Source organism: Paroedura picta, chromosome 1 (genome assembly GCF_049243985.1).
Source record: "Paroedura picta isolate Pp20150507F chromosome 1, Ppicta_v3.0, whole genome shotgun sequence".
Taxonomy (NCBI): domain Eukaryota; kingdom Metazoa; phylum Chordata; class Lepidosauria; order Squamata; family Gekkonidae; genus Paroedura; species Paroedura picta.
The window spans coordinates 60,905,590-60,933,284 of NC_135369.1; the positions used below are offsets into that span (position 1 = coordinate 60,905,590).

General features: G+C 43.9%; 1 protein-coding gene across 1 annotated transcript in view; it reads right to left on the minus strand.

Annotated features, from left to right (window-relative positions):
• Nucleotides 1-4,484: 4,484 nt before the first annotated feature.
• The window catches only part of LOC143838665 (calpain-8-like), a 74,722-nt gene continuing 51,511 nt past the window's right edge, over nucleotides 4,485-27,695 (minus strand). Inside the window, exons 15-21 of the mRNA XM_077340386.1 lie at nucleotides 26,686-26,743; nucleotides 20,719-20,783; nucleotides 18,700-18,768; nucleotides 15,834-15,912; nucleotides 10,276-10,392; nucleotides 7,069-7,127; nucleotides 4,485-4,670 (exon numbers count right to left, since the gene is read on the minus strand). Coding sequence (XP_077196501.1) covers nucleotides 4,647-4,670; nucleotides 7,069-7,127; nucleotides 10,276-10,392; nucleotides 15,834-15,912; nucleotides 18,700-18,768; nucleotides 20,719-20,783; nucleotides 26,686-26,743 — 471 coding nt within the window. The 3' untranslated portion in view covers nucleotides 4,485-4,646. The remainder of the gene's footprint in view (nucleotides 4,671-7,068; nucleotides 7,128-10,275; nucleotides 10,393-15,833; nucleotides 15,913-18,699; nucleotides 18,769-20,718; nucleotides 20,784-26,685; nucleotides 26,744-27,695) is intronic.

Consider the following 27,695-nt stretch of genomic DNA (forward strand, 5'->3'; position numbering starts at 1 on the left):
GGGATGGCACTGGCCATCCAAGACATGTGGCTCTTAGCCTAAGGTGAGGGAGCCTGCCACCAAGGAGAGCAGCCACCAATAGCCAGAGGACATGGATGAGGGTCCCTCCACTTCCCGAGAACCACAACAGAGAAAAGCCACCTTGGCGAGGGACCCAGGGACCGAGTTCATCACACTGGACCTTGTCACGATGCAGCCTCAAGAGGACAACCTCTGCTTTTAATTCACAGTGCATCTTCCTCCCGAACCAGCAACCCTGAATCCCAGGAGATGTCTCCTTGGAGAGAGGACTTGCAGGGCAGCAATTCATCTGCCAGGGAGATAGGTGGGTGCTGGTGCCCACCAGCCATCCTTGGGAGGGGGATGGGAAGGTGCTGGTTATCCTGGAACCTCACAAGGGAGGTTTCTCTGTGCAGGACAAGGCTTCCCTTTGAAGAGAAGGCTTCACCAAACGTTGCTACATGTAAGTTTCCATTTAAATGATAATTTTGGTGCTCAGGGGAACTTTACAGACCCGCAAGCCTCCGCTAAGAGGAGATTGGCTGCAACCACTGATTGACAAGCCAAGGAGCAGTAAGTAAAGTTTGCATTGCTCTCTTCTGCCTTCTCCCCGGGAGTGGTGGCTGAGAAGTGTGGGATGGGTTTCCCATGTGGAGGGCCACAAACGTGAGGTTTACAATCCCGTATTTGTGAGCTGGAAGCCACGCACATTTTAGCCCTCTGTGTGGAATTGGTCGAAAAAGTGGCAATCTTTACCTGCATTCTGAAGGTATCCATCCATTCTACTACTTCAGGAGTTTACCCTCTTCTTTTGCTGTGTTTGTAGACTAGGCCTGTGCTGACAAATGAAAATTTGCCAATGAGTGCAGAAAGTAGGAGCCTTTCTTTCTGGTTGACACTGAAGGCAGGTTATAAAAGCTGTTTGCCGGAGACTTATACTGGCAAAGGCACACTGGTCTCTGAGAAGCTCTGGGGAAGGGAGCCTGATCTCCAGGCTGCCAGCTGCCTTAGAAGAAAGGGAAGCGCTGCGAGGTTCTTGGCTCCTTGTCCTCTGTTTGCTCCACTCAGCTGTCTCCTTGAATCAGCAGCAGGGGTAGGCATTTTTCTGGCAAGAACTTATTAATGCGAAGAGGGAAGAGCAATTGATGAGCACAGACTTGTTCAGTTTGTAGTGCGAGGGGAGAAATGTAAGGCAACCTCAATCAGCTTTTTACAGATGCAGCCTCAAGAGGACAGGAAAAGCAGATGCAGCGCACAGAACTTGTTTTCCAGTCTGTCGTCTGACACCAGCTACCCAAGGACTGTGCTCAAAGCACAAACAAAAGAAGCTGCACGTTCTCCGCAAGGGCCTGCCTTCCAGAGATAAAGGAGACTGGAATGCAAGACGAGGTGAAGAGAGAGAGAGCCACTGAGATATGCAAGAGGAATAACGCCATTCAGGATATCTTGCTGCGAGAGGAGAAAAAGAAGCCAGAACATCCATTTTGCATCCATTTGATTTACCTGTCAAGAGATGTACCTGTGTTTAGAAATCCCCCTTTATGAATAGCATCTGTGAGCAGGAAGATAATCTGGGACAGCCTGCTGTTAGCCCACTGTGCTGGGGACCTGAGCAAGAAAATGAAAGGAATGGAATGCTTGAAGGTGATCATTTGGATTCTTGGCAGGCACTATTTGCAGAGGGAATGGCAAGCCACTTATTGTCAGTACTTTCTCCTGTTTACATGCTGCTGTAGCTTTGCTTTTTGAGAAAGAGAGAGTGCTCCAGTTTTCTGGATCTAACATGTAGCAGAAAGGGACAGCCTGCAAGTGCTTTGTTCCTACAGCAGTGGCCTGGACCCCTCTTTCCAGCACACCTTCTGTAGTGACCAATGTGTCAATAGCAGCAGAAATATGGTCAAGCCTCAGTGCCCTTTGTGTCTCACTGACCCATTATGCATGGGCCAGAATGCCCATGATGGCAGTGATGGGGCTTCAGGGGAAATCCCCAATTATGCATGATGTTGCCGCCATCCAAGGCCCTCAGAAGACCCGTGTTAACAAAATTCTTCTAGAGGCCTGGGTCTCCCGAGGGCGCAGGCATGGACTAGATCAGGCTACCCCTGTGCATAATTGAGCTAGCCCTGTCCATAATCCTCCCCCCACCCCCACCATGGTGGGAGAGCAGCATGCTGCTCCCCACCATTGTGCAGTGGGGGCCCCATGTCCCCTTTCCTCATCGCCACTGCTGCCGCCACATCAAAGCGTTCCCCATGCTTCCGGCCCCGCGCTGCATGCGCAGAACCATTGCACTGGGGCAGCCAACATGCGCCGGGAAAGCTCTGCCCTTGTGCATACATGGGGGATGGCAGGGCTTTGTGCCCCACTGCAACAGCATGGTAGTAGCCCAGCATAGCTGCCGCCCTGCATAATGGGTCACTGTGGGAGATTAAAGCACACTAGGAGGGAGTTTGTTTCAAATGTATGCTTTTCCAAGACAGCAAAAAGCAGTTATATGGGACTGTTTCAGGTCAGGAATATGGCCTAGTGAAGGAAGGGCTTAAATTCCCACTCCCTTTGTACAGTAGTTCCCAATATACCTATTACTTGAAGCAAAAACATTGGGAACCCCATTCATGGAACTCTTAATGTCAGTCACAGGTTCTAGTAACACCCAGCCAGTTTATAAGGCCAGTTCTGGCTGTGAAAATACTAGGAGCAGATCTCCCAGGTATAGGGTATGTTCATCTGAGAGACTTCAGATCTGATATTCAGAGTCCTTATATTCCCTCAGCAGGACATGCTAGCTGCCAAAGTCCCAAGCCTCTGATAAAGTTGCGGCGAATTTCAAGAGGTGGCTCTCTTGATGTTCACACTGTCGCAAACTGAATGACCTCACATTGGGCCCTCTGATTTCCAAGAGGGGGGGACTTCCCCACACCTGAGAAAAATCTGGAAAAGGAACAACCCTTAATAGCTGGTGGGAAAACAGCTGTGATAAAACCGGCATGTTTCTAGTATCAGTCCCTTCCAGGCAGCTGTCCTTTGGGCATTCTTTCATGGAAGGTACAGACAGCACTTTATACCAACGTCCACATTTATGATGTTATAAAAGTGTTTGAGATGAACTGACAGAGGCTGGCATTCTGATGGTCGTTATTCGTGAACAGTCCATAGTGACGTTACTTTAATGCAGGGGTAGTCAAACTGCGGCCCTCCAGATGTCCATGAACTACAATTCCCAGAATCCCCTGCCAGCATTCGCTGGCAGGGGCTCCTGGGAATTGTAGTCCATGGACATCTGGAGGGTCGCAGTTTGACTACCCCTGCTTTAATGCCTTTAATCCAGACTTCCTTTACCAGTGTTTCATGAAACTCAGTGGAATCTTGCTGGCTCCAGAAGGGTTTTCCAAATGAGTGGGGGTTAATTAATTTTTAATATATTTGTAAATATTATTATATTTATTTAAAATAAATTTATAAATGTGTTAAACATTTATTGCACCTCTCCTCCCAAAATGGCCAATGATGGGCCTGGAGGGGGTTGGAACAGAAGGGGCCCCAGGTGGGTACATACCACAGCTGTGCTTCCCAACCATATTCTGCACAATTGCTCCACCTCTGGCATTTCTTGAAGCCTGAAGAACATTTCAGGAGTTTCTCAATGGTAGAAGAATTGAGAGAGGCTGTTCTAATCTACCTCAGATCTCTTGCTAGATAAGTAAAATAGAGGGCATTGTGAGAAGGATCTGGAGTTGTGTGGACCTGGAGATAATAAAACTTTCTAGTGTTTGTTGGCTGTCTAAAGCTTCAAGACTGAATCCCAATGACTCAATACACAGAGACACAATTCTACTCAATCACCTCCTTCAAAATCCTTCTAAAACTTCACTTCTGCTAAGGCTTCCCTTGGTCATAACAATCTCATCTGGTATAAACAATTTGGCTACCCCAATACCTCATTATATTACTGCCTCTCACCCTTGGCCTTTTTATCTGCCTCATGATTGAGACTACAATTCCCATTTTGCCTTTTCAAAATACATGTAGAGGAATAGCCCCCACTTAAGTCACTGTTGCTGGACTCTGGATGTTCTGATAATACAAGCATAATTTTTGATATTATAAAAAGTAGTAGTATGAGATTCAAACACTGCAGAGAATATAGCAGGAGCTATGCAAGTATCAACTTCTTTTAAGATCATTCTGGTGTGCCTCTTCTGTTATTTTCTGGCTACTGTCCCTAATGGCATTTTTAAAGCCGAGTAGTCATGTTGTAAGGAAAAGGTGCTTAGGTTATAAGACTTTAAAAATCTATCTTGATAAAAGGTTCTGCGTACCTCCCAGAACACTGTTAGTACTAATAAATGTTAATTAGTGCCAGAATTAATAAAGTATCTGATGAGGAAGAGTATTGGCTGAAGATGACTTTTGTCTAAATCAAAGAATGACCTTGTTGAACATTTGAAATCAGTCACTTGGAATCTTCGACTCATGCTCATGTCCTTACTACATAACCATTTCTTGGTGATGTTTATTTTCCAAAACATTGATAGACATATACATTCTTTCCTTCTTATCTTGAAGACACAGATAGAATAAATATTTTCTCAGGAGCTTCTTTGTTGAAGGTTGTATAGTTTTCCAATAAATTCCAGAATCGTTCCTTAAACCAATGTTGAACACAGCCACTAGGAAAGAAAAAGCAAATGCAGATGTAGACAGAGGCCATCCACTTAATTCACCTATAGTACCCTATGTGATGTTTTCTATGATGGTTGGCAGAGCTTCTGTTACAATCTGGATGCAAACTAGGATTTAGTGATCTGGACTTTGGGGGCTCTTTTTTAGGGATTCTAGGTGAAAAACTGAAGGTTCTGAGACTTTTTGGGTAGGATGTGGCAGACACAGAGGTCTTTCAGCCTCTTTGTATGCCCTATCATATTGAAGTCATGAAATATCTATCATTTTGTATGCCTTTCCTTGCAAACTGGATCCTCTCACCACCCCAATTTCAAACTACCTAATGGAGGAATATGATGGAGAAGGCTTGTTTTGGACTAGGAAAAATATGTCTATCAGGTTTTCATACATTTCCATCAAGGTGGTCAGTTTGTTGTACATGATTCTTCCTCCCCCATTTTATCCTTACAGACATCTTGTGGGTTAAAAGTAACTGGCCCTAGGTAACCCAATAAGCTTTCATGGCTGAAATGGAATTTGACCATGGGGCTCTTCCATTTTAACCACGACATCACAATGAGAGTATGACAATCAACCCATTACGCCTAGCAATGCATGAGTTGCAGCATTCAATTCTTTCATATAGCTTTTCTGACAAGAATCAACCTTCTCCAATTCCCCAATTCCAGTAAGTAGTATGGACCTGGAATGAGGGGTGGTGAGGGTTTGATATATACTGGGAAGTTTGAAGGCACTCAGGTTCGAAAGCACCCCCAATAATTACCTTATTTTCTACAATGAATTATAAATCTGATCCAGGGAAAAGTTCTATCCATCCCTAGCCACTGGAATTTCTTCTTTTACTTCAGTTTCACAGAAGGCAATGCTACTAGATTTGAGACCTATAGCATTGAAATTAATATGCAAAGTCTACCAGTTTACAAAATGGAAAACTATACCAGACTACATTTTCCAGATAGCATTAAATAAAACAGAATGCCATTTCCCCCGACATCTCCAATAGATGTGACTTTCATTGAAATCTCACAGCAGGGCTGTTAGCTATTCCTCTGACTGGAGTTAATGTATTTCCTGCATGCCCTGACACCTTTTGTATACTTTAAAGGGTATGAATGCTACCAACAAAGGACACAGAATCATAACATTCAAATCTCAGCCCATCAGGTCACTTATTTCACCCCGTCTGTAGAAAAAAAGTGTCCTACTATGTATTTTCTATGCCCTGACTCACTGTTTTTGAAAGAGGATAGCAAAGGATTTTCATATATCATTCCATGTAAGTTATTTAATGTTCAAAGTAAACCGCCTTGAGCTGCAAAGTAATGGGCGGTATAGAAATCTAAATAAATAAATAAAAATAAATAAAAGAAAATAATAATAATAAAGGTGTTCAGGAAATCTATTTCATTTCCTAATAATAAATATTGTTTTCTAGATAATTTTTCTTTCTTATTTGGTGCTATTTGTGAGGAAATTTATTTTGTGACTATAAAATCTAAAATCTAAGGGCCAGTTCCCATCAATGCCAGTGAGTCAACCAAACCTGTCCAGAAGCCTCCAGCTGACTGCAACAGCTGTGTGGGTCCTGACCATTACAAGAGCCAGCGTATCTCCTATGTATCCTTTGGCTTCAGACCGCAGATAGGATGCAGCAATGAAGAGATTCTTTTTATCTCCACTCCATCCCATAAACAGTACTCTGTCACTGCTGCCTTATTGGTTTTAATTTAATTTTAAGGTTGTTGAAGCATTTGTTTTATGGTGACAGTCTGGGCTATGATATTAAAAAGTTTAATTTTGCCTTGCATTTTTATGTGAAGTTGTTTAAGTCATACAATTGTATTTATTTTATTCATTGCCTTTAGCGCCTGTAGGCATGTTGTTAACCACCTTGGGTAGCATGGCTTGTGCACCATAATAAAGATGAATTGAGTGAACTTTGGCTCGTCAGAGTAAAGTGGCATACAAATGTTTAAATACGTAAAATAAATGTATATTAACTAGCAAATGTGTGTGTAATTTATATGACTTTTAAAAATATCTAGTATTAGATGCTGATGAGACCAGCATTGGTGTATTGGTTAGGAGAGCCAGTTTGGTATAGTGGTTAGGAGTGTGGACTTCTAATCTGGCATGCCGTATTTGAATCTGCAGTCCCCCACATGCAGCCAGCTGGGTGACCTTGGACCAGTCACTGTTCTCTCAGAGCTCTCTCAGCCTCACCTACCTCTCAGGGTGTCTGTTGTGGGGAGAGGAAGGGTAGGCAATTATAAGCCACTTTGAGATTCCTTAGGGTAGAGAAAGGTGGTGTACAAAACCCCCGCTCTTCTTATTACCTGCCTGTCCCAATTTAACCACATAACAGTTGCATTTAGTAGTTATTACCTCAGCCAGAGTGAGCTGGACAACTCCACGGTTATCCTTGTCTAATATCTGAAACATTTCTTAATGAAAAAAGAACAACAGATGTTATAATTAAACAGTAATGATAGATAGAATCATAGAATCATAGAATCTATGGAAGGGGCCATACAGGCCATCTAGTCCAACCCCCTGCTCAACGCAGGATCAGCCCAGAGCATCCTAAAGACTGCCAGATACGTCACAAAACTTTGGAATGGGGACAAAGGGTCATGTTTGGGAACTTGTTTTATTCAAATCTGAATTTAAATCCCATTGCCACTAATAAGTGAAAGTCCTGGGCATTTCCCATTGCAAACAATGAGCACTTTGTGGCTTTTCAGAAAGTAAAAGTTTCTCTAAAGTTCTCCAGCACAAAAACAAGACCATCCATACACTCTTCTAATCAATCCACACCAGTGAGTGAAAGCTAGACAGCAGGTATACTTCATAGAGTATTCTCTGAACTATTGTGACCAGAGCAAATGACTTCAGATCAACCAAGCATAAGCAGGAATATAAACCCACAAACACAGGAAGCTCCCTTATACTAAGTCAAACCATCTATCAGTATTGTCTGCTCTGACAGTCAGTGGTTCTCTATGGTCTCAGGGAGAAGTCTTTTGATGCCCTACTTACCTCCCCAAATTTCTCCCAGTGGCTCTACAGAAACTGACTTGGTGGGGAGAAGAATATGTTCCTGATCTCAACATCAAAATTAAGCTGACCCCAAGTATAAATAAAGTGCTTCACTGAACCTTCCACTGGCTTCTGAACTGGAAGCCAATGTATACATGGAGTACAATTCAGAGAGCTGTATAATGAACACCAGCTTATGTTTTCCAAGCATTTTCCAGAGCTCTCTGTAGTAATTCCAATAGACCAATTACTAGATCCATCTTCAGTTGCAAGCCTTTCATAGTATATTAAAATTTAAAACACTGATTCTGCTTATTGTTCTACGGACAGGTCTGGGATGTTGTGTTTTTTCAACGTGGTCTCAAAATGATCACATTGCAATTTCTGAGTCAGACCTAGAACAGCCTCACTACCAAACAGAGTCACTGTCCTTTCATCCTTTTCTAAAAGCCAGCTGTCACCCACCCAACCACAGAAGATGATGGACAAATGGCAAGGCATTGCTCTGTTGGGGGTGGTAAGGCTGGGCTACTGTAGCCTTGCTGGTGTTAGAGGAATGTTGCCAGTAGGACAGTGGCATAGAATGATCACATTTTCAAAATGTCCAGAACCTTTAAGTGTGAAATAAGATGGGTACAAGAGGTGGAAGGCTTTTGCCACTGGAATGGTCACAGGCTATAGCTGGCAGACCATTAGAACAAGTTATATGGACACCATAATAATTGCCTCTGCAAACAATGGCTTGAAGTATTGTCCAAAGTCTTTTATTTCCATTTATTGTTTGAAGTGTTCACAGGAAAATCAAGATGATTGTTGCAGTCGATATGACTTTCTCAATTGATAATTCATATAAAACAAATTTTTTCATACACTCCAAAAATAACTTTCCAAAGCACATGAACATTTCCATTCACAGCTTAGTGTGCATTTATCCCTCAGGCTTCTGTGAGAGATACATGAAGGCTAAACTGCAAGTGAAACTTTTCATATACTTTGGAAAGCTCTATTTGGAATGTATGAAAAACTTAGTTTTAGATGAATGATCAATTCATACAGTCTGGATGTTTAGTTGAGGGCACCAACAGATTCTTTGGGGATGGCACTGGATGTCATGTCTCTTCTGCTGGTGAGGGCAGCCCCAAGGGGACAGATGGGTCCCAGCCTTAGGGAACCCCAAGGAGGCATCAACACCAGCAGCTACAGGGAATGTGGGGCCAGAAGGAATCTGAGGCCAACAGAGGGGTGGGCCCAGAGGATCTTCAGCCTATCCCAGCTAGCCCCAGGGACAGATGGTTGGAGGAGGAGAACCAGCTAGCAGTCTTCTAGGGAGGAGAGAGCCATCTACACTCTCAAGGCTCTTCAGGGATTGCTTAAGGAGGCAGGGAATAGCAGGTGGTGGAGAAAGCTGGGGCTAGACAGACTCTTTTAAAAAGGCTACTGGAAACAGACAAAGGACAGGCACTGCTCCAGACTGCTCAAGCAGTTGCCTGGGGAAGTGGAAGGAAGCAAGAAAGCTGAAAGACAGCTGCTGGACTTGGAGAAAGGGGAGAGCACAACCAAGACATAAGGATCCTCACAAGTCTCCATTTAACTGTAAAAGGCAAATTCTGCATGTACACAAGACCACTTAAAATTAGGTCCTCACAGGCAAGGGGGAGAGTGTTTGAACTTACAACGCACAAATAGTTTCACTGATTGAAACTGGGCTTCCTGACCTGATACGGTTTTGAAGTGGGGGGTGGGGATCATGTCACGCCTCCCTGTGCATCTGTATTCACGCATACTTCGTTTTTTACAGACCAAAATCTATGATCTCCATCGTAACTGGTTGTGCCTTGAGTTTGCAGATCAGTTCCTTCAGCAGCTGCTGTGGGTTTGCATTTGGCCCGTGAAAATAACATTTTTTCTCGTGTAAGATCTGGGATCGTGGACAGAGGGTAGCAATAGGAGAGAACTCATTAAGCTGTCACCAGCTGGCATGTGGAGTCCCTCAGGGGGCAGTTCTCACTCCAATCCTGTTCAATATCGTTATGTACCCTCTTGGGCTGGGTTGTACCAATATGCTGATAAACAGACAGACAGACAGACAGACAGACAGACAGACAGATCTACTTTGCCAGATTTAGAGGCTGGCAACTTTTAGATCTCATTCTGGTCTGAGACCCGTGACAGTTTGGCAACTTCATTTTGAAAATCAGAGACATTTTGTCATGGTTTCCTATCAGTAACCGTTCATGCACGAGAGGTTTCATGCTAGGCTGCAGGCTGGAGTTTTAGTCATGGCAGGTTGTCCCACCTCTTCCTGCACCCTCAAGGGGGAGCATTTGGCCTGGTGCATCTCATCCATCCCCGATTTGTGCTCCTGCACAGGAGCTGGGGCAGTGAAGTTCCCAGTGCATAAATGGTCAGTGACACGCAATTCTTTGTACTTAGGCTAAAAATACTGAAAAATCTTTTACATGTTATCCAAACCCCAGAGAGGGGGGTGGGGATAAGGGGTTGGGAGGACACCTCAGCAAAGATTTTTTTCCCCTTAGCTGTTGGCAAACTTACTGAAAAGCGTCTCCAGGCGAATCATGCAGGCCACAAAGCCATCAAAGTCAATGGTCAGCTTGCTGCAAGCATAGCGGGTAGTGATACTGTGTTGGATCTTGTTATTCAGAGCAAAGCCTATGTGGAAGGAAAGCCGAGAGTTAGCAAACGGATGTGTGTCTGTGTGTGTTAATCCACCATTCTGTTTCATTCTGCCAGTTTAGCAGTGTTCTCAGCTGCAAAATGAAGGTTTCTGGCCATTCATTTGATCAGGTTTGCTGGTTCTTATCTCTGCAGGGCTATCATTTCGTCAGTATCTATTGTTTTGAAGTGGACACAGACCTAATTCTCCCTTACAATGCCTTCAGAAAGTGAGATATTTTATCCCAGTTCATAGGAGTTTCTCATTTCTATATTTGGAAGATAAGCACATAATTAGTTCAGCTTTAGTACACTCCCAGGGCTCTAGCCAAATAGAATTCATTACAGCAGAGCCTGTTTCATGCAAAGCACCATTCAGTCAATTTTTAAAGTTTTGTTTAGATACAATCTGCAACATATATTTTGCTGGATAAAATGGAGAAACACATCTGTTGACAATCAGAGTTTGTTCACATTATCAAGATAATCTGTGGAACACAGCATGTTTTGCCAGAGGTCCCAGTTTAGTCCCTGGCCTCTTGAGTTTCAGGAATCCAGGTAGCAGGTACTAAGAAACATTCTTCTCCATGGAGGGCCACTGCCTATTAGAGTAGACCATACCAAATTAATCAGATTAAGGGTCTAACTTGTGATGGTGAAGTGTCATCTGTTCACCATTTCTCTTGGAAAGAACATAATTTTTTCTGTACATTCACTTGTTGCTTATCTTATCATGGTTGCTGCATTTTGCGCTTAGAATTTCATATAGCTTTGTGATGAGGCTACTCAACGTTAATTCACTGTGGAGAAAGTATTAGTTTTTGTGTTGATTATAACAGCATTTTGCCTCTGTTCAGACAAGGCATTTTATGTGGGGCTACCTTTAATGGCAGAAAGCAAAGAGGAACTAAAGAGCGGGTGAAGGAGGAGAGTGCAAAAGTTGGCTTGAAGCTCAACATCAAGAAAACGAAGATCATGGCATCCAGCCCTCTCAATTCCTGGCAAATAGATGGGGAACAAATGGACATAGTGACAGATTTTATTTTCCTGGGCTCCAAGATCACTGCAGATGAGGACTGCAGCAAAGAAATTAAAAGACGCTTGCTCCTGGGGAGGAAAGCTATGGCAAATCTAGACAGCATCCTAAAAAGCAGAGACATCACCCTGCCAACTAAAGTGCATCTAGTCAAGGCTATGGTCTTCCCAGTTGCAATGTATGGCTGTGAAAGTTGGACCATAAGGAAGGCCAAGCATCAAATAATTGAGGCTTTTGAACTCTGGTGCTGGAGAAGACTCTTGCGGGTCCCTTGGACTGCAAGGCGAACAAACCGGCCATTCCTAGAGGAGATCAGCCCTGACTGCTCCTTAGAAGGCCAGATCCTGAAGATGAAACTCAAAATACTTTGGCCACCTCATGAGAAGGAAGGACTCCCTGGAGAAGAGCCTAATGCTGGGAGCGATTGAGGGCAAAAGAAGGGGACGACAGAGAATGAGGTGGCAGGATGGAATCACTGAAGCAGTCGGTGTGAGCTTAAATGGACTCCGGGGAATGGTAGAGGACAGGAAGGCCTGGAGGATCATTGTCCATGGGGTCATAGAATCATAGAATCATAGAGTCGGAAGGGGCCACACAGGCCATCTAGTCCAACCCCCTGCTCAACGCAGGATCAGCCCAACGCATCCTAAAGCATCCAAGAAAAGTATGCATCCAACCTTTGCTTGAAGACTGCCAGTGAGGGGGAGCTCACCACCTCCTTAGGCAGCCTATTCCACTGCTGAACTACTCTGACTGTGAAAATTTTTTTCCTGATATCTAGCCGAGATATCTCGGGTCGAGATGGGTCGGACATGACTTCGCACCTAACAACAACAACAACAACCTTTGAAGATGCTCAAGAAATTTTACCTGGCCCAAAATGTGATGCCAGGCTATTGTCAGGGGCTGCATGTGGGGATCATGGACTTTTCTATACACTGGACTTACTCCTGATTTTCTTGACAGTTGATTATAAGCACTGGAATTGGTTTGGCCATAGTTCTTGGACTTGTCTGCCCTCCCTCTACATTTTCACAGTTGTGGAGTGAGTTTATTTCATTCTGTATGTGCCTTAAGTAATCAGGCTTTTCCAGTGAGGTGCAGCTGTCTTCAGTGGTTTCACAGCCCTTTCCCATTTTTTGCATCTCCAGGCTAAAGAGATCAGTTCCCCTGGAGAAAACGGCTGCTTTGGAGGGTGGACTCAGCATGTTACTCTATTTCACTCTAAATTGCCCCAGATCCTACCAACTCTCAGCTCTACCCCCAACATCTCCAGGCATTCCCCAACCCTACCTTCCAGGCTTGATTTTATGGGTTGTTTCTACTCGTGAAAATCCTTACAGGTTGTTTTTATTATTTCAGTGTACAGTTATTATTTTATGAAATACCTGGAGCAGGTCTCTGGAGAAGCAACATAGAACATTTTAGAGTAATAAGCTAACACCACAAGCTGATGTTGTCTGTGTTTACCTAAGTAATCCTAAAAGGTTGCTGGAATTTCACTTTGAAATCCAGGATGATTAGGAGGAAAGAAAAGTAAAGCAGAAAGGACAAGAAGGAATGCTGGGCGTGAGACTGTAAAGCCAGAGAAGGGAGACGCTGCAGGGGCTTTCAAGGGGTGCAGGGAGGTCAGACAGAATGGAAAACAGAAACAAAAAAGGGAAACTAAGACAGATCAGTGGGAGGGAAGGAAGCTGGGAAAGGAAAGAGGCTGCAGGGGCTGGGAAGGGAAGGAATATTAGTAGCCAGCCCCCTCCTCACTCTGAGAGGTAATTTATAGCCAGCACAAATACAACTGTCCTTCCAGAAAACTTCAAATATTAATTTGCAGCATGCTGTCTGGCAAAAAACTGAATTAGATGGCAAAGTGCATCTAAATGCAAAAGGCACATGGTCTGCCTCCAAGCAGAAAACATAGATGCCTGTCAGATACCAAGTCTCCAGGCCCTACCTGGACTCTTTAAATTTGATCAGTAGGAATGGAGAAGCTGCTACACTTATGGATTTTCCCCGCATAAAGCAGGGATGCATATCTTTAGGACAACAGTCTCTCTGGAAAAGGTGCTACTAATCTCAGCTCCCAATTTCTCCTTCCCTGCATATCCATGAAATTCAATTAGCGAGCACTAAAAGCATGTTCCAACTCAGCAATTTCCAGTCCTATAATCCTTGGGTCGTCAAAACACATTACCATCTTTGGTTTGACCCTGATAGAGCAATAATGGTAATTGTTTGTTTCCAGGGAAATTTCTGAAGTTCCACACTGGGATTTGTCTTTACTTTGGACAAACCCATTACATTCCTTCTAATTTCTTCATTGTACACAAGAAATCACATCAAGTACATTGGAAATTTTTAAACAGAGGCTGGATAGCCATCTGAGAGGATGTTTCTGTAAAGGCTTAAGGGGGTGGCAGGTTACAGTGGATGAACGATAGGGTTGTGAGTGTCCTGCACAGTGCAAGGGGTTGGACTAGATGACCCAGGAGGTCCCTTTCAACTCTATGATTCTATGATTCTGTGATTCTACATTGTTTTAGAGGGCTATAACATCAGCCATAGCTCAAGGATACTGTTTTTCCATAAAAGCAGAATACCTATCACATTTTTCTTCTCCAAGACACTGGTCATTTTAGTTGATTCTGCAGACTTCTCCACATCATGACAGTAATTATAGATTCCCCTACCTCTTCAACCTATTCCCATTTAATCCTGTTTTTCCTAAAATAATTTTGTGGACATATATTCAAGAAACTTTGGTGTGTTGTAACTTGCCTTTAAATTCTTATTTAATAAAATAACTTTCCAGTTACTCCTGATTGGTTTATTTTAACTTTCTAAAGGGTATAACCCAGCATACATAAGTGAAGATGTTACCTTCTCACATCGCTGAATTCCTCCTATCCCCCCTAATTTGGGTAACAAGAAGGGAAGGAGGGAAGGGAAGGAGTAGTGCATACAGCAAAAGCAACAGACCACTCCAAATTAGGATCAATCACAGTTACTTTTTAAGGCTAACCTACACATTGGAGGATTCAGTCATAAATCCTTAATATCTTGGAATGTTCTTGAAAGAGACTGGTTTTCTAGGCCCATTTAAATGTGGCTTCAGGACAAGGTTTGAAACCAACAGCTTTGGCCACCTTGGTTGAGAGCCTCTATCAAGAGTTAGGTATAGGGAATGTGGCCCTGCAAGTTCTCCTGGATCTCTCTACGGCCTTTGATATTACTGCCTCTCAGCACTGAGACTAAGGAATGCTCTGCTGTCCTGTTTGGGAGATCAGTCTCACTGGCCCAGAGCTCCGATGGGTTAATTTTCCCCTTGAAAAGCCAGATTCACAGCTGGGAATTCCTGCTAGGTAGGCACCTCTTCCACACCAACAATTCGACCTGGCCCAGTGCTCATCCAGTTGCGTGGCTAATTCCTGCTCCCGGACCACACTGGCACTAGCCCAGGATGGTCTCAGGACTGGCGCGACTCAGGCCCTCAGTCGGCCCACCCAACTAAGGGCCTGAGTCACACCTGGCCTGGGACCACCCTGGGATGGTGCCCACGTTGTCTGGGAGTGGAAATTAATCCCGTGACCAGATGAGTGCTGGCCCCGGCCAAATTTCACAGTAGTCACCTTAGAAAAGAGGTGGCTGCAGTGGTTTGGAACACTTTCACTCAGCTTTGGCTGATACATCATCTACACCCATTCCTGGGTCAGTCAGATTTATCCACAGTGATCCATGCCTTACCTATTTCCAAAATGGACTGCTGCAATCGGCTCCACTTGGGGCTACCTTTGAAGAGTACTTCGAGGATGCAGCAAGTGTTTCTTGAGAGCTGTTTCTAGAGAGCTGGTCAGGGCTAGTGTGTGAGCCTGACATTACAGCAATGACATGGGCTACTGATCCACTCCCAAGCCCAATTCAAAGGGTTGGTCTTGACCTTTAAAGCTCTATATGGCTTGGGACTGGGTTATCTAAAGAATTGTCTTCTCCCCAATGTTCTTGCCTGGGAATTAAGATGACATGGGCAGGCACTCCTGACTGTTCTAGCAATCAAAGAGACTTGTTTAGTGGATACACAACAGGGTCTTTTCTGTGGCGGATCAATGATTATGTAACAAATTCCCCAGGAGGACTCCTCACTTTTGATCTCCAGGGGGCAGCTGAAGACTTTTATTTAGGACTGCACTTGACTAATTTAGGTTTTATTTATTGGCAGTCCTAACTTGAATTTTTAAACAACCCTTTTAATGTATTTTACAGCTGTTGTTTTATTTCTATCGTAAGCTGCCTTGATTGCTCCCAGGTAGAAAGATTGCAAATAAATGTTTTGAATAAATCAGTGGAATACAAAAGTGTTTTCCTGAAGGTGAAATGTTTGAAAATCACTTCGGTACAGGTTACATACCGGCTTCCTTGAGGGCATTTCTCATTTCATGCGCATCTATGGTTCCAGATTTGTCTGTATCTGCTCTTTTATAGATTTCCTAGAAGAAAAAGAAAGGGAGATCATGTTATTTGCTATTTTAGGCTTGCTTCAGAAGACTTAACTGTTTGGCTGAGTTAGGGGGTGCTGCTCCTGACAGGCAGCAAGAAAGCCTGTTCTCTCTGAAAGTGTTAATGACTGGGGGAGGGGAATTCAATTAACTAATGACAAGCTGTGTGCCCTGGGAAACTGTTCTCCTAGGGCTGGCAGCTTGCCCAACCACATGACAAACAGGCCCTTGAGAAATAACCCTTTGCTTTGGCAATGGCTGTAATATTAAACTCTATTGAGATTAATACTTTAAAGAAACAACAGACAGTTCTCAGTGCCAAATGGTTGATCATCCAGCTCTAGCTGTGTAATTACAAACTATTCTGGCCTACGACTCAGTGGGAAGTTCTGCCATGGTTGTTCTTTCATACTAGCCTGCTATAGTAAAAAGAAATCAAAATGTTGAGCACCAAGGGCCAGAAACAAAATGTACCATGAGTTGGAGAGCTAATCTGCATATTTTAGTTGTACATAATTTACAGTTCTCATGCATGTGGTAGATGGGGAGGATGTAGCATATTTTCTCACTACAATATTCTTCATCTGAAGTTGTTGTTCTCAAGCATCTTTCCACTAATAAAACTCAGTTTGTGGCCATGATGATACACTGCTTAAACCTGGAGGTAATTGGCCTTCAGTGGGGGCTATTCACCGAACAGGAAAAAGACAGTCCCCCACTCAGGACCAATCATGGTTCTGCCTTGCCATCCTTCACCTTCTTCTTGCTACAGCTTCCAGCTTTAGCCTCTGGTTGTCTTCTGCAATCAGAGACCTGTTGTGGTGAGCCCAGATTGCTGAGCCACCTCCCAAAAAGAAAGAGAGGGGCAGGAGGCCATCCCTTGGTTGGAGCATTCAATGGCTTCCATTCCATTCAGCCCTGCTCATCGGGTGAGTGGTGCACCTTCACCTCCTCCTCCTCCTCTTTGCCACAGCTTCCCCTCCCTTCAGCCCTGCTCGTGGGGGAGGGGGTTTGTGCTCCTCTTGCCGTGGCTTCCCTTCTCTTCAGTCCTGCTCGAGGGGGGGGTGATACCCTGTAGAGCAGGGGTAGTCAAGCTGTGGTCCTCCAGATGTTCATGACTACAATTCCCATAAGCCCCTGCCAGCAAACGCTAGCAGGGGCTCATAGGAACTGTAGTCCATTGACATCTGGAGGACCACAGCTTGACTACCCCTGATGTAGAGCACTGACAGCCTGAGCAGCCAAATACTGACTTGGATGAACCAGCATAAGGCAGCTTCAATGCTATTCATGCAGGGAGGACTGCTTCAGAGGTGAAAGTTGCTAGATCTGGGTTGGGACTTTGGCAGGGGAGCTGGGATTGAGTGGGAATTTGGGCAGAGAGGGACCTCGGGGGAGTTAAATGTTATGGAGTCCCCCCTCCAAAGCAGCCAATTTCAAAACCAGGGGATCCCCAGGTTGCACCTGAAGGCTGGCATCTGTAGGAGAGAGCCAGTTTGGTGTAGTGGTTAGGAGTGCGGACTTGTAATCTGGCATGCCAGGTTCGATTCTGCACTCCCCCACATGCAACCAGCTGGGTGACCTTGGGCTCGCCACGGCACTGGTAAAACTGTTCTGACCGGGCAGTGATATCAGTGCTCTCTCAGCCTCACCCACCCCACAGGGTGTCTGTTGTGGGGAGAGGAATGGGAAGGCGACTGTAAGCCGCTTTGAGCCTCCTTCGGGTAGGGAAAAGCGGCATATAAGAACCAACTCTTCTTCTTCTTCTTCTTCCTATAATGCCATGGAGTCCCTCCCTTCAAAGCACCCATCTTCTCCAGGGGAACTGATTTAAATAACCTGGAGATCAGTTGTAATTCTGTGAGATCTCCAGGTCACACCTGGAGGCTTATATCCCCAGGTGTAATGGCATGGAGTTCCCTCTCCAAAGCAATCATTTTCTCCAGGGGGACTAATCTCTTTAGGCCATCTCCTGCAGTCACAAGTGATGTGATGGTGCAACGTACCATCAAATTGCATTCACAGTTGACTTATGGTGACCCTATAAGGTTTCCAAGGCAAGAGATGTTCAGAGGCGGTTTGCCTGCCTCTGTGTAACAATCCTGGACTTCTTCCATCCCAATATTAACCAGGGCCAACCCTCCTTAGCAACCAAGTTCTGATATGACCAGGCAGCCACAATACCTCGACACAATTTTATCGCTGAGGAAATAAATACGCTGGGGGGATTTTTCTGTGAAAGCTGCACTGGGCCAGGAAAGAGCTGCAGCATTGATTCTGGGCCTAAACCTTTAGTCATGGAGTTCTCGGTGAGAGAACTGGGTTTCCACTGTGGGACATTCTGCTCCACAGCTGCTGAGCCCCGAGGAGAGGTTTTTTATTTATTCCTAACAATAATATTCTTCCTTTCTTCCATCAGAGGTCCCCAGAGGTCTCCCATCCAAGACCCAAACTGCTTAGCTTGAGTATGGTTGTGATACTGAGCTCCTTTCAGCTACTTCTTTGGGAAGAATTTCTGGACAAGTATTGCAGAAAAATCACTTCAATGAGATCTGATCGTTAAAAAGAAATTTAGGCAGGGAGGAGACACTGCAAGATATGACAGCTGTCTAAGGAATGTAAGACAGCTTTGAACTAAGCTGTATAAAGGAATCCTGTAGGGAACTCTGGCTGCTAAAGATACATATTTCTTTTCACATCTGGACACTGAAATGCAATTCCCCATTAGCTTCAAGACATCTCAAGCAGAAGGTTGTATTTTGAAGGATTTTGTATTACCAGATATTTCTGAATCTTCATCCAAAGTATCTTGAATTCTGTAATGCCCAGGGTACCAGTTCCATGATTCTAGGATGTGTTAAGGTCTACATTTAAATACAGTTGTTCTCTTTTTCAAACCAACCAATAAAGTTTCATGGTATTGATAAAAATGAATGTCTTGCTGAAATGTATATTCTGCCACCTGATGTGATACATGGATCTGAACTTTCAGCCATCAAGTAGAGAAATACCTGCTATGTTCAGTTTGCTTAGATAAGGTATCTTGAGGACTCTTGGTTTCTCTCTTGCAGAATGATTGGTTATACTATTGTAGGATCACACAGATCATGGAGGGTAGGAAACTGCCATCTCTTTTACGATCCTACACAGTTATTTTGCTCAATCTGTTGTTTATTTCTCAGCGCTCTTCAAATTCTCTCCCTCTCCAGTTCACTTACCTGAGGCTCCCATCCAAGCACTAATAGAATCCATGCCTTCTTAGGCTCAATGATACTCTTAGAGACATTTATGCAAGGAATCCTAGAGAGGTCTACTTGGAAAGAAGTCCCATTTTATTCAGTGGAATGTTTCTTTAAGTTTGCGTCCTAAGTTTCCTTGATTATCTAGAAATCTCTAGCTTGTTGCTGCCATTGGCCTTCCTGCTGCTACCAGCAGTTCAACTTGGGGGAAAGGAAGGGGCAGCCAGGCAGTGTTTAGGGGTTGCAAGAAGACTGAAAACTGGAGGCATTCTCAATTATATCAGGAACACAATATGCACATGGTAGAAAGACAGCTAATTTCCAATGGAAGGGTAGTTTGGTTTGAACCCAGTTGCAGACCAAACCAAAAGGAGATGACCTATCACAAATGCATCACAGCTTGGATGCAACAGAGAAACTGAGAGTGGTAAAGAGAGATAAAGAAGTAGGCAGTAGGTGAGGTTGTGGGAGTGTTTAGGAGGGAGACCAGACAGAGGGTGACAAGGGAGAAAATACGATCAGGAGCAGACAGCAGTGGACTGTTCTAAAATGAGAAGAATGGAACCTTCAGGTTACTGAAAAGACCAATAAGCCAAAGCCCACTTGGATTACACTTGGCTGGGCTGGAATTTAAAGACCGTAGAAGCTCAACCCTGGTCTAATTCTAGCATTGTTTGTACATGAGGACACTGTGACCTGCTGATGCAGTAAAGCTCCTCCCTCTGGATTACAGCTCACTCTCCCTACCAGCCTATGACTATGGCTTTTTGCCAGCCACCTGCCTACCCATCTACAATAAATTGATTCTAGCATTTCGTTGTTAATTACTTCCCTGTGTGAGAAGGATGCATTGTGAAGATTGGCAGCTTGCCCCTTCTTCTGAGTTAGTTGGGAGGGACTGTTCCAGCTTAATAAATTATCCCTTCCCCACAGTTCTTCAGGTCTCTCTGTGCAACAAAAGCATGATCTGAAGAGACTCAGGTTCTGTATAACAATACAACCAGAGCTCAGTAGATGAGGAATTCTCAAGCACCCAGGCAGAACATGAAGCAAAACATCAAGAAACCAACCACAATAGCAGCTTGGCAACAAAGGGTTAATGTCCTTGCTGTACCAAATGGTTTAGATCTGCACTCTGTATTTTGTGCCCAAGGCAAATTAAGACAGATCCACCAGGAAAATGAGACACGTAAATTTTGCCTCATCTAGTCTAGAGGTAAGAGCCTCTTGTGGCGCAGAGTGGTGAGGCAGCAGACATGCAGTCTGAAAGCTCTGCCCATGAGGCTGGGAGTTCAATCTCAGCAGCCGGCTCAAGGTTGACTCAGCCTTCCATCCTTCCGAGGTCAGTAAAATGAGTACCCAGTTCACTGGGGGGTAAACGGTAATGACCGGGGAAGGCACTGGCAAACCACCCCGTATTGAGTCTGCCATGAAAACGCTAGAGGGCATCACCCCAAGGGTCAGACATGACTCGGTGCTTGCACAGGGGATACCTTTACCTTTACCTTTTAGTCTAGAGGTTCAAAAGGGAAATTCAGGAGTGACATTTAAAGGATACATCTAAGAGGCTGATCATCTCTCTGCAGGTGTTTATGCCGAATCCATCACTTGTAATATCTGTTCCTATACAATAAATAAAGCACAAAGAAGTTAGACAAATATTTATCTGCAACCCATGGAAATACTAGGAAATCATCTCTGTGCATGGTTAGCCTCTGTGGGTAAAACTAGCATCGTCCCATTTAAGGGGAATATGGTTCTATTTCTGCCAGCTCATTGGAAAGGCAGATGTATGTCTCACAGAGGGAAGATTGAAGAGTTAATTCAAAGAATGAGGTAGCATAACAGGATGTGCCCAAGCAGTTATGTTGATGTTTTACCATGCCGTGATTCATGACTCACTACAGTAAAATTTGTGAAAGGAGAGGGGGGAATGGAGGGCTGGCATGACACGGTCTGAGTACAGGGAAGAGCAGTCAGATGACAGTTGTTCTGTGTGTTCCTTACTTCCCCATACTTTCACCTCTACAAAGATTGTGTGAACTGGCCAGATGGTCTAATAGTGCAGGAAAATAAAACCTCCCAATTGTAGCACTCATAAAATACAGGTAAGTACAGATTTCTATGTAGAGCTTAAGCTGTAGTTTGTAACCATTGTGCACTGGGGGGAATCTCTAAAAAGTTTCAGTATGTTGCTGTAGTCTCTGCTGTTTATTCCTGATAAAAGTGCCAGCTAGCAGAGGGAATCCTGAAACCTTCACTGCTTTGGCTAGGACAGTAACACTTTTAGGTTTTCTTCCCAGGCTTGTTGGCACCTTTCCCAGTGCTCCATGAGAGGATGTTGCTTTTCATGCACCTTCTGACAGATGTAGGCTGAGAGCCCTGAGCTGCCCATACAAGTAGTATATTTGTTCCTGTTGTTTTGCAGCGACAAAATCCACAACATGCCTTAGTTTTATGTCAAACATGATCACCTCACCAATTGAAATAAGTCACTATCCATAAATGATAACAAATCAAATGCAAATCATTATGCAGTTGGTATGCTGTGAGTGGCCACAACTCAGGTGTTTGTGTGGGTTTATTTTGCTATTTATTATACTTTATATCCTAATTTTCAGCTAAAAAATTGGTCCTTAAAGCAATTTATGAGAAAGAACAATAATATAACAATTCAATAAAACAGTCCTTGGGGGCAACATTCTCAGCTTGCTCTTTTCTCCTTCCCCTTTTGATGGCCTCATTGATAGTACCTGAAAGCTGTAACCCACGGATCATAGGTGTGGCTGCATTCAGCCACAGTGGAGAGGTCCTAGCTGCCTCCTTATCTCTCTCTGATGACCCCATTGAAGGAAGTTGGACTGTGGTTGTGTATGCTGGCAGAGTAATTAGCATAGCAACAGTTGTTGTTGTTATGTGCGAAGTCGTGTCCGACCCATCGCGACCCCATGGACAATGATCCTCCAAGCCTTCCTGTCCTCTACCATTCCCCGGAGTCCATTTAAGTTTGCACCTACTGCTTCAGTGACTCCATCCAGCCACCTCATTCTCTGTCGTCCCCTTCTTCTTTTGCCCTCGATCGCTCCCAGCATTAGGCTCTTCTCCAGGGAGTCCTTCCTTCTCATGAGGTGGCCAAAATATTTGAGTTTCATCTTCAGGATCTGGCCTTCTAAAGAGCAGTCAGGGCTGATCTCCTCTAGGACTGACCGGTTTGTTCGCCTTGCAGTCCAAGGGACTCGCAAGAGTCTTCTCCAGCACCAGAGTTCAAAAGCCTCAATTCTTTGACGCTCGGCCTTCCTTATGGTCCAACTTTCGCAGCCATACATTGCAACTGGGAAGACCATAGCCTTGACCAAACGCACTTTTGTTGGCAGAGTGATGTCTCTGCTTTTTAGGATGCTGTCTAGATTTGCCATAGCTTTCCTCCCCAGGAGCAAGCGTCTTTTAATTTCTTTGCTGCAGTCCCCATCTGCAGTGATCTTGGAGCCCAGGAAAATAAAATCTGTCACTATCTCCATTTCTTCCCCTTCTATTTGCCAGGAATTGAGAGGGCCGGATGCCATGATCTTTGTTTTCTTGATGTTGAGTTTCAAGCCAACTTTTGCACTCTCCTCCTTCACCCGCATCAACAGGCTCTTTAGTTCCTCTTCACTTTCTGCCATTAGAGTGGTATCATCTGCATATCTGGGGTTGTTGATATTTCTCCCTGCAATCTTGATCCCAATTTGTGACTCCTCTAATCCTGCATTTCTCATGATGTGCTCTGCATACAAGTTAAATAGGCAAGGCGACAGTATACAGCCTTGCCGAACTCCTTTCTCAATTTTGAACCAGTCAGTGATTCCATGTTCAGTTCTCACTGTTGCTTCTTGACCTGCATATAAATTTCTCAAGAGACAAATAAGATGCTCTGGTATTCCCATCTCTTTAAGAACTTGCCACAATTTGTTGTGCTCCACACAATCAAAGGCTTTAGCATAGTCAATGAAGCAGAAGTAGACGTTCTTCTGGTACTCCCTAGCTTTCTCCATGATCCAGCGTATGTTGGCAATTTGATCTCTAGTTCCTCTGCCTCTTCGAAATCCTGCCTGTACTTCTGGAAGTTCTCGGTCCACATATTGCTGGAGCCTAGTTTGTAGGATTTTGAGCATAACTTTGCTAGCATGAGAAATTAGTGCAATGGTGCGGTAGTTTGAACATTCTTTGGCATTGCCCTTCTTTGGGATTGGAATGTAAACTGACCTTTTCCAATCCTGTGGCCATTGTTGAGTTTTCCAAATTCGCTGACATATTGAGTGTAGCACTTTTACTGCATCGTCCTTTAAGATTTTGAATAGTTCAACTGGAATGCTGTCACTACCACTAGCTTTATTGTTGCTCAGACTTCCTAAGGCCCATTTGACTTCACATTCCAGGATGTCTGGCTCCAGGTCAGTAACTACCCCATTGTGGTCATCAGGGATGTTAAGCTCGCTCTTGTATAGTTCTTCTGTATAATTTTGCCACCTTTGTTTAATCTCTTCTGCTTCTGTGAGGTCCCTACCATTTTGGTCCCTTATCATACCCATCTTTGCATGAAACGTTCTCTTCATATCTCCAATTTTCTTGAAAAGATCTCTGGTCCTCCCCATTCTATTGTTTTCTTCTATTTGTTTGCACTGTTCATTTAAGAAGGCATTCTTATCTCTTCTAGCTTTTCTCTGGAATTCTGCATTCAATTGGGTGTATCTTTCTCTTTCTCCCTTGCCTTTCACTTCCCTTCTCTCCTTAGCTATTTGTAAAGCTTCCTCAGACAGCCATTTTGATTTCTTGCATTTCTTTTTCTTTGGGATGGTTTTAGTTGCTACCTCTTGTACAATGTTGCGAACCTCCATCCATAGTTCTTCAGGCACTCTGTCTATCAGATCTAATTCCTTAAATCTATTTGTCACCTCCACTGTGTATTCGTCGGGGATATGATTTAGTTCATACCTGAGTGGCCTAGTGCTTTTCCCTACTTTCTTCAATTTAAGCCTAAATTTTGCAACAAGAAGCTCATGATCTGAACCACAATCAGCTCCTGGTCTTGTTTTTATTGACTGGATAGAACTTTTCCATCTTTGGCTGCAGAGCACATAGTCAATCTGATTTCTGTGTTGACCGTCTGGTGATGTCCATGTGTAGAGTCGTCTCTTGGGTTGCTGGAAAAGAGTGTTTGCTATGACCATTGTATTCTCTTGACAAAATTCTACCAGCCTGTGCCCTGCTTCATTTTGTATTCCAAGGCCAAACTTGCCTGTTATCCCGGTTATCTTTTGGCTTCCTACTTTAGCATTCCAATCCCCCATGATGATAAGCACATCATTTTTGGGCGTTGCTTCTAGAAGGTGTTGTAGGGCTTCATAGAACTGATCAACTTCATCCTCTTCAGCAGCAGTGGTTGGGGCGTAGACCTGGATCACTGTGATGTTGAATGGTTTGCCTTGGATTCGAACTGAGATCATTCTGTCATTTTGGGGATTGTATCCCAAGACTGCTTTTCCTACTCTCTTATTGATTATGAAGGCTACTCCATTTCTTCTGCGAGATTCTTGTCCACAGTAGTATACCTGATGGTCATCTGAATTAAATTCACCCATTCCTGTCCATTTTAGTTCACTGATTCCTAAAATGTCGATGTTCAGTCTTCTCATTTCTTGTTTAACCACGTCTAGCTTGCCTTGATTCATGGATCTGACGTTCCAGGTTCCTATGGAATAAAAATCTTTACAGCATCGGACTGTCTTTTCGCCACCAGTTACTTCCACAACTGAGCGTCCTTTCGGCTTTGGCCCAGCCGCTTCATTCATTCTGGCGCTACTCGTACTAGCCGTCTGCTCATCCCCAGTAGCATATTGGACACCTTCCGACCTGAGGGGCTCATCTTCCAGCGTCATATCGTTATGCCTATTGGAACTGTCCATAGAGTTTTCATGGCAAAGATACTGGAGTGGTTTGCCATTTCCTTCTCCAGTGGATCACCTTTTGTCAGAGCTCTCAGCTATGACCTGTCCGTCTTGGGTGGCCCTGCACGGTATAGCTCATAGCTTCACTGAACTACGCAAGCCCCCTTGCCACAACAAGGCAGCGATCCTTGAAGGGGGCATAGCAACAGTACACAACCTGATTAAAGAGTAGATAAAGGTATATTTAGGAACTAATACGCTTAATAAAAAAGAGGAGAGACAGAGATAGAATCATAAGAGTTGGAAGGGGCCATACAGGCCATTTAGTCCAACCTCCTGCTCAATGCAGGATCAGCCTAAAGCATCCAGGATAAGTAGGTTCCTAACTATATATCTATCAAAAACAGAGGGTAGACTAAGTGTGGAACTTCCAAAAAGGAGGAAATTGCCATAACAATCTGGAGACAAACAAGGAATGACACTTAACAAGAGAGAAGGTGCATACTGTTGGCAGAGTAATTAATACAGCAAGGGTGCACAACCTCATTAACGAGCAGATAAAGGTTTTTAAAGGAATTAATATACTTGATAGGAAAGAGGAGAGACAGAGAGAGGTTCCTAACTACATGTTTAGCTGAGAGAGAAGCTAAGACTGAGTGTGGGACTTCCAAGAAGAAAGGCGAAATTGCCCTGGAGACACAATGACACTTAACAAGAGAGAAGGTGCTGACCTCACTGTCCTATCCCATTGTCTTCTTGTTGCCCTCTACAAGGTCTTCTTCTCTTCTTTTTTGTACACCAGACATTGCCTTTTCCAACAGTATGTGATTTCTTTGCAAAGTATGGTAGAAAAAACAACCTTCCAGTGAATGAACATAGGAAGAGCCCTTCTGGATCATACCAGTGATCCATCTAGTCAAGCGTTCTGTCTAATTGTTACTCTGGTGGACAAATAATAGGGCATAGAGTCTGAGGCTTTCTGTAATGTTGCCTCCTGACACTGGCATTCAGAGGTTTACTGCCTCTGATTAAAGATGTTTCCTTTAGTCATCATGGCTAGTAGCCAGCAATAGACCTGTCCTCTATAATGTGCTTTATCTTGTGCTTTGTTTTGTTTCATGGTATGTTAAAGCGATTGAGGGCAAGAGAAGAAGGGGATGACAGAGAATGAGGTGGCTGGATGGAGTCACTGAAGCAGTAGGTGCAAACTTAGATGGACTCTGGGGAATGGTAGAGGACAGGAAGGCCTGGAGGATCATTGTCCATGGGGTCGCGATGGGTCGGACACAACTTCACAACTAACAACAATGTTAGAGTACATCATTATTGAGACACAGCAGGGCTGAACATGATTTTGTTTCATGGACATCAATCCAGAAATTTAAGCTCTTAGGCCTCTCACACTCTTTACAGTAGTTCTAACAAATACCTTGGACATCATAACTTTAGCTTTACAACTACTCTGCCATCTATGGTAAAAAATATAATAACCAAGAGCATGACAGCAAGCATACTGCCAGCTTCAACTGTAGCTGTGACTTTTATAGTTTGTGACTATCGTGCTCATCTTCAACAATTAAGAAGCATCCATTATAACTTACTCTTTGATATGACTCTGTTCAGAATTGTCTGAAGTTCATTTGCTGTCATTTCACAATCCTGCAGAAAGGAGAAAAATCAGAGATTTGAGAAGCATCCAACTTAACAGAAAGTGTCCTCTGTCTGAACCAAGCCCCTACCCTAGATAACCTTCAAAAAGAGAAACCTAAAGAGTTTTCTCAGAGTCTGGCTGTCCTTGACAAGTGAGTTCAGATCCTCTTCTTTGCAACTAAGGCCTCCAAAATGTGGGTATTTGAAATTGCTGTCAATGGATATACATGTTACCTAGGGACAGGGCATGTGTGTTACTGATAAAAGACTGGCATCAAAGTCTAGGGGTCAGTGAGTCCTATCTGAAGAGGCTAGGACAAAGTGGCAGACTCAGACTGCTTCCATACAGCAACGATTCTCCATGTACCTTCCAGTGCTGCTACAGAGGAAAATGTATTTGCACTGGCAATAGAGTATGTACACATCACAGGTATCTTGCCTTGACCCTCCACAATTGCCTTTTCCCACCTCCCCATGGGAAGGCTTTTTTAAAATTAATAATCACTATATGTGCAGCATTTACCTTTCTCCTTATAACTGCAACAAAGTAGTCTAGAAGTATACTTAAAAAAAATAAGGAACAAGTAGATAATAGCTACTGATTGTTATAACATTAATGTACAATAGCACTTTTAAAAACCCCTCAAATGTTGGGTGAAATGGTGAGTGGAGGGGGGCTGAGGCAAGGAAAATGGTGCCAATGTGAGCGGTCCTGCAAAAATTCATACCACCCCATCCACAAAGCATCCCAAAGTGGGTTGATGATGATCCTTTCAAAAAGATTAGACCGAACTAGGCCTGGGAAAGGTTGCAGTGCATTGGGAGAAGGCAGAACAGATATGGACAACATCATGTGGATACTCCTGACAGCAGCACTGTAGTAAAGGAATCAAGACAAAACAAAACACCAGTGGAGAACAGGCTCACTCTATTCATGGGGAATATAGCCAAAAATAGCTCC